The 7,655-nt window shown below is 37.6% G+C and overlaps 1 protein-coding gene across 1 annotated transcript; it reads left to right on the forward strand.

The window, feature by feature from the left end:
* The first annotated feature begins 2,950 nt into the window (after positions 1 to 2,950).
* Positions 2,951 to 4,953, forward strand: LOC149551435 (uncharacterized). The gene is made up of 2 exons (XM_089789683.1): positions 2,951 to 3,561; positions 4,227 to 4,953. Exon 1 carries the CDS (start codon positions 3,172 to 3,174, stop codon positions 3,520 to 3,522), a length of 351 nt encoding a protein of 116 aa, XP_089645809.1. The 5' UTR covers positions 2,951 to 3,171; the 3' UTR covers positions 3,523 to 3,561; positions 4,227 to 4,953.
* Positions 4,954 to 7,655: the final 2,702 nt, after the last annotated feature.

Raw genomic sequence — 7,655 nt, forward strand, 5'->3', positions numbered from 1 at the left:
ACTAGACAGAACAACATTTCCTTGTTTGATTTTTTTAATCCCAACATTGGTATGATGAGCACAAAGAGCCTAAAAATTCTCCTTCGAGGCTTTGTCACTAACCTCCAACCGGTGGAGATGGGCTTTGATTTGGGCTCCCTGCACAACATAATTACCAGCAATTTCTTTGTCATGGCGAAGCTTGGCAAGCTGAATTTGCAAGTCCACATCAAAGGGATTGAGGGTGAGGGCCTCAGAGGCTTTTTTGAGGGCAAGCATGCTGGCTTCATATGACCATTTATGGAACATAGCCAATTGTCACCCATAAATGTGCAAGAACTGAGTAGTTATGGTAATGGCATCATGCCACCATTGAATCCAACCCCTTTGAGAATGCAGACATGGCTCCAAGTTCCAAACACATAGGATGTGTGAAATGGTGGAAGCATGCATCAGCACAGACGTGTTGAGGAAGAATTGAGACTTGACCACCTTTGGGATAGTTGTTTGCCAAGAAATCACAAAATAAATGGGCTAGTGGTCAGATAACAACACATCTAGTAGGGGAATGACAGGAAAATCTCGATCCTCAAAAAAAGAGAAAAAAGATTGCATAGTGATCATAACATGATCAAGGCGTTTTAATATGCAGTCAGAGCCAACTTGAAAGTTTGACCAAGTGTGCCGAACCCCACTATCCTGGTGGCAGTTGGTATTGGGATAAAAAAGACCCAATTTATTGGGCATGTAATACCAGGCTTGTCTTTCCCCAGCTGTCCAGCGGAAAGGTAGAATGCCATCTTTGTCAGAGGCCACTTCAACCATATTAAAGTCCCCACACATAACCCAAGTAGCTGAAGGCAAGTTGTCAGCTAGCCAGGCCAACATCTAGGATCTTTCCACAACATCATTGGAAGCACAAGCATTAATAACTCCAAAAGAATGATTGTTAATGGAAAACAAAAGCCAAATAATTCTATGCGTGGGGTCAAAACCATGCGAAATAACAACAGAATCAAGGTGAGGTGATAGGAGAGTAACTACATCACCTTGGCTAGTTTTGTGCTGGGAAGAAAACATCACGCCATCCTGCCAAATTATGCCACATGCCAAAGAAAGCATGAAACTAGAAATTTTAACTTCTTACAGACAGAGAAAATCTAAATTATCAAATCTATGACAGAAATCCCAAACATAGTAGTTTCTGGGGAGGTCTGTGAGACCTCGAACATTCCATGATAGGAAGTTCATGAGAACTCTTCCATATCTTCTTCATCCTCAAGAGAGGAGTAGTTATTCTACAAGAAGGTAGAAACATGGTTGAAGTTAGATTGAAAACCCTTTGAACTTACAGCCTGACGTTTCACCTCTGGTATCTAGGCATGTCTAGGAGAAGTACGAGAATGCCGCATCGCTGGTGGTGTTATGGAAGAGGCAGCAAGAGAAGTTCGCACCCTAGCTAAGGCAAAAACCCTGGCGACTGCCTTAGTCCCCTGCGAGCCAGCAAGGTTTGAAACCTGCGAAACTCTAGAAGTAGCTCCTTTGTCTACCGCTTGCGTCCCTATGTTGGCTGGAATTGACGCTCCTGTAGGGATAGGAAGAACTGTAGCGACCACAGCATAGGACTTCTTGGGGGGTAAGGGATTCAAAGGAGCCTTGCCCTTATGCCCAACAGTAACCCATTCTTCTTTTTTCCCTTCAGCTTGTTTGACAGGCGCCTCTTTAGGCATGGGCTTGACCCTAGGCGTAGCTAGAGAGCAATCCTTGATCTTGTGTTCTGCGGACTGGCACCTATAACAAGTGTTGGGGAGGTTCAAGTAAAAAACCTTCTAAGAGAAGGTTTTAGTCCCAATCTGAATTTCTACAGAATCCTTGAGATTCTTGGAAAGATCCACCTCTATGCAAATTTGTCGTTGCGGGCGGGCATTGAAGAATTTCTCAGGCTCCTTGGTGAAAAATTTGCCAAGGGCTTTGGCAATGAACTCAATGAAAGGCCAGCAAGGCAGGGGTAAACCCAGGAACTCGACCCATATAGGAACCCTAAGCTTTTTATCATCCGAGACTGTGAAGCCCTGGGACCATTTTTGAAAAACAAGCAAGGAAGAACGCATAGACCATGGTTTGTTGTTGAAGACCGCGTCTGTCTGCGAGGGGTTAGCAAAGCAAAATATTTTAAAAACAAATCTTTGGTAAGGTTTTGCATAACATCAAGGTGGATTCCATGAGGAGTCCAGCTCTTGTAAAGCCATTCTCAAAGCATAGCTTTAGAGAGAGTCCTACCCACAAAATAACCTATTAAAGTGTGCTATTCTAAACAATCACATGCAGCATCAAATTCTTGCAAAGGAAGAATAATGTCAAGATTACCTCGTGAAAAACCTTCGGAGCAAATTTGCACAGAAGTTTGTTTTGTGGAGGCACCATGGCAGACCGAAGTAGCAGCGTGAACACTAGAAACAATTGGTTCACCGCTGGCCGGAGCTATTATATCCTAGCCTAAAAAACTCCCGTAAAATGCGGTGTGACAAGTGGAGTTAACAGAAGAAAAGTTAAGATGAAAAGCCGTACACAAAAAACTAAAAAATCGCATGAAACAAGAAACCCTAGCAAAGCGAAAAATTTAATCCTCTTAAATGGCTAAGTTTTCAATGAACAAACTATTTACTCCGCACCTACCAACATGTCTTAGCAGGTCGCGTTCTCTCTAACTTGGGCGGCTCTGCTTTGAAAAACCTTCGACTCTCCTAAACATTTTTCTAAATAACTCGCGCATAATGCCACAGCGTCATACCAAATGGAGTCTTTGCATTGCCTGCGGATTCGTGCTTTGCATTGCAGGACTTCATTTAAAGTTGAAATTCAATTAATAAACAAATCAAATTCAATTAATAAACAAAATTAGAATATGAAATCTTAGTTCTTAACGCTAATTCAAATTGCTTTAAGAAACTAAAAAACATTATAAATTAAGATTATCATTTCCGATAGAAAAATGGAAACGGTGATTGTAACAAACTAACGGGATTCGATATTTCTCAATCCTAACAACACGTCTCTTCTCAGTACAGAAAGTAACTCTGCAGTTTTTCTTTTCACTTTCCTCTCCTACAATTATGGCTATAAATTTCTTTCCCCAATTCATTTGCCTTGTCTTGCTTTTCCCGCCGCTTCTGTTCTGAAGAATTATCTGCCATGGCCAAATTCGAGGGGCTTCTTTTTCTGCTCTGGACGGTGCTGCTGTTTTCAGTTGCGAGGAGCTGCGAAAAGGCAAATGCGACGCTTATAGAGGAGCCTTCAGCTGCGGAATCGCCGGACCATTCCGATGAGGCAATAACGTTACTCTTTAAGTTGTGGATATTAATGATGTTCCACCTTCTGCACTGGTTTTTGCTTGCTCTGTCCCCGTGTTTGCTCTCATCGTATAGGTCATTTACGGTGTTCGGCATTCTGCACCGGTTGTTTTCGTTGTTCCTCACTGTATACTTCTTGATAATCGTCGTTCGCTTATTGTCCCGACTTCGAGTCCCGGGATTCTACCCCTAAAACATCTCATCCTTGCAGCGTTGTTCCTCAAGTGTCCAGGTAAGCTGTCACTGCTCTTCTTTGAAAGGTTCAAGCACAGATTTATGGTAAGTTTATGAATTTCCCATCTAGTTGAAATATTTATGCACAGTTTGATAAATACTGTCGCTGCGCTAGTTGGAAACGTTAGAACACAGTTTAATTTATGTATTTTTCATCTAGTTTAAAAGATTTAAATAAAGTCTTATAAATACTGCCGCCGCACTAGTTTGAAAGGCTTGATAGTAGATTTATGTATTTTTCCTGTTTCGTCTAGTTTGAAAGCTTAACATACAGATTAATAAATACTGTCACTGCGGTCTTTTGAAAGGTTTAAATGCACTTTTATAGTAAATTTATGTACTTTTTCCTTTTCATCTAGTTCGAAAGCTTTAAATACAGTTTTATAAATACTGTCATTGTGCTATTTTGAATTGTTTAAACACAGTTTTATAAATTCATACATTTTTATCAAGTTTAAAAACTCTACATACAGTTTTATAAATACTGTCTCACTGCTCTTCTGAAAGGTTTAAGCACCGCTTTATAGTAAATTTATGTAATTTTCATCTGGTTAAAGCTTTGACGACAGTTTAATAGTAACTTCACGATTTTTTATCTAGTTTAAAAAGCTTAGAAACATTTTACAGCAAATTTATAATTGTTCTTGCTTATTATTTCTCCAGGTGATGATTTTCTATGAAGTGCCCTACACTTTGGATAGTCGCGGTATTTTGTTAGGTCCAGCAGCCAAGTACTATCAGCTTGACTTCTTTATGATCTGTGTACTTCTCGGCTTTTATGCGGCTGCTACTTTTGTCTCATCAGTCTTGTTGATGGTTCTGCCTTGCCATGGGCTCAGGGTTTCAAATACATATGATATTGCTACTGTTATTAATGGCTGTCATTTCTTTTGATGAATACGTACGGAAATGAAATGGATGTTGTCTGCAGTCTTTGTAGATTGTAATAGCTTTCTTTTCTATAATGATAATAACAATGTACAGTGTTATGAATTTTTCCTTCTTGTTTGTCTTCCTCACTTTATAATATTTTTTAGCTTAAGAAATTATAAAGGTTCAAGCATTGTAGAAGACCGCAGTAGAAGTTGTCTCGAGGTGTTTATAAGATTTCTGTAACAAGTGATGCGGTTCTTGATCTGCTATAAAATGTCCTAAGCTTTGTATAATCGAGGTATTTTGTTGGTTCCAAGACAAAAATATTTTCAGCATGATAAATTTATCATTTTCACTGTTTTGCCATGGGCTCAGGGTTTCGAATATATATATCATTGCTACTGTTATTAATGGCTGTTATTCTTTTAGATGAATACATATTCAAATGATGATGTCTACAGCCTTAGTAGTTTGTAATAGCTCCCTTTGATAATGAAAATAAAACTTTTTGAAGTCCTTTTTAATTTTAAAAATATTACACAGTAAAATTTTTCGAAGGGTGTTGAAATTTCTGCAATAGTACCAGATAAAAAGCAGATAAGTTTGGTTATTATACTGCATTGTTATTGGAATTTGCGCCCCAACGATGATCTAGAAGGGAAGAACTTAATATTAACTAAGAATTTTTAACTAAAAAATAATAAACACAATATTAAATAGAAAAAGTAAAATTATAAATGAAAAAGTTCATGAAATAAAGTAAAACGATTTGTTCTATTATTAGAAGGCGGCGAATCGATTTAAAGCAGCTGCACTTGTCTGGGTTTATTAAGATTACATTTGACTGCAGTGGTTAAATTTGTGAAGATGATCTTGCTTTATTTATCATTGTTATTGTTATTAGTTGCGTTTGTGATTGCAGTCAGCAGCTCAAGTCAAAATTCAAGGGAAGCAGATGCAATAGATTGGGTGCTTAAATTGTACGATACAATGTGTGTTATAGTTGCTTGCGGAATTGTCCTCACGGCTTTACTTCCCTTCGAAATTCTCAGAACACTCAGCTTCTTCTTATGATCTGAAGCAGGCCGCGAGTCATTTTTTTTAAATTTTTATTATTCTTTTAAGGCGCCTGGTAAATTTTTTAACGGTAGCACTGGCGTGACACATCCACCGGTACCACGGAGACAGGGGAGACTAGAACCACTGGCGTGACACATCCACCGGTACCACGGAGACAGGGGAGACTAGAACCCGTGACCACCGCGAATCATTCTTTATTCTTTATTTTGGGCGCCATTTTTTCCTTTTTATCAAAATCAAAATTGAACACAAGTGGAGGCAGTAATAAAAATGTCGGCGTTTCAAGAACTTTTGAATCAGCTGCTTCCAGTGGTAGAATTTTTGTGTTGCCTAGGTTTTTTGTTTGGCTTGCCTTGAAGCTTCTGAAGCCACTATGACTGTCATCTACGGCATTTTATTCCTTACAATCTATCTGTCATATGAGGTAGGGTTTGAAGAAAGCTCTCGCTTGAAAAAAGAAAGGATTTCTTTAATGGAGTTTATTAGACGGCGGTAAGATACAGTCTACTGAAGATATATATTGAATGATGCAAGGCTACGGTGGAGATCAGGTATATTTCAGTTTTCTGAATCTCAATTTTAGTCTTTAATATTGCTATTCATGCAATTGGTTTGTAACTTAAGATCAAATAAACTTGTATTTTTTTACTTGGATCAATATTTTTATTAAATAATTTTTAGATTCTTTTTATTTTTATTCTATTTTCAAAATAAAATTATCATTTTTTTAAAATTTCATAATATGTTCTTATGACAAAAAAATGTATAGACACTTTTTCTTTCGATGCTATATATGCACCAAACATGTTAGGTTCTAAGGCCTTCCTAGTTGTGGTCATTGCAAATAAAGAACCCAAACTTTAATCTTCATCACAATCCTTGAGGACCTAAGATTTAACCTCTAATAGCTCTTCACTTCCTCCTCTCATACCTTGACAATCCACCTTCAATAGGTTAACCTAAAAAGAATCACATTCCCTAATAATAGGGAAATATGTTTTTGGAATATACTAAAAACAAGTTTTATAGGGACCTAAAACCCTATAAGTAGAAAATTACATAATAACAACAATGAAGTCCAAATGTAGAGCTATGATGGAAAACAGATAAAGCTTTGAAGTATCCAACAAACTAGTCATTAAAACTAGCATAAAACCAAACGACCAACAACCAAAAGTAGACACAAAAAATTGAAAACCACCAAAATGATATAGTGACACTAAATCTAAACTAGATCCTTAAGAGCCTTAGCTACCTGAACCTCTATAACCTCTGGATCCTCTTCAGTGTTCTTTAGTGCAAAAAATTCCTCTTGCCCATTTTCTATGCTCCTCATCGCTCCTCCTATTGGTGTTTTTCCTTGCTCCTCAAATCTACATTAAGCTCAATGCCTTTCCTAGTCATGAACTTCTAGATGGAGTTGTGGACTCTACTATCACTATCCTAAACAAATTTCTTGATTCTTCCATCAATCTTCTTCAATTGGATTAGAATGATCTTATCCATTAATTTCCTCATCTCCAGTTCTTTGTGAAAGCCTTTATGCAACTTATCCATCATATTTTAAATGAAAGTGATTTCATTGTAGACCCTATTATCAATTATAGTAATAAGCTCAACTTTTCTCTTAACATTGGTAATTGTGTTCCTAGCATCTAGGGTCATAATCGAATCAAAGTCCTCATAACCCTTGGTATCCTTAACTAGAGGCACCTCCTTAGAATTAGACATAGATTATCGAACAATATTTATGATTGGAGTTTCTTTCCTATTATTTATTTTGTTGTTCTTGTTGTCTTGTGTTATATTTTCCTTTCCAACTTCCTAAGAACCTTATGTATTTTTTGTAGCAAAGTGAGGACATTTTTCAATTTTGACACAAGAAGTCTTCTCACTCTCATCCCCTATTTCCATCCCATCCCAACATTTTCCCCTAAAATCCATAAAATCCCTATCATAATAGGAATCGTCATCCTAGTGTCTTCACTCTCCATTTTCCCCTTACTAGAAATAGAGGATTTTCCTGTACTCCTAGACCCACTTTTAAAAAAAAAAATTAGACTCACATTAGGGGTTCTAGCTTTACAATATTCAGAAAAGAGAAGGATGAGGCCTTCATGAAGGATGGGATGAGAAGCT

The sequence above is a fragment of the Cupressus sempervirens genome, chromosome 6 (assembly GCF_028749045.1).
Source record: "Cupressus sempervirens isolate cs-2001-9-10 chromosome 6, ASM2874904v1, whole genome shotgun sequence".
NCBI lineage: Eukaryota > Viridiplantae > Streptophyta > Pinopsida > Cupressales > Cupressaceae > Cupressus > Cupressus sempervirens.

Coding starts and splice junctions, on each gene's coding strand:
- LOC149551435 (XM_089789683.1), top strand. CDS start 3,172: ATGGCCAAATTCGAGGGGCTTCTTTTTCTGCTCTGGACGGTGCTGCTG.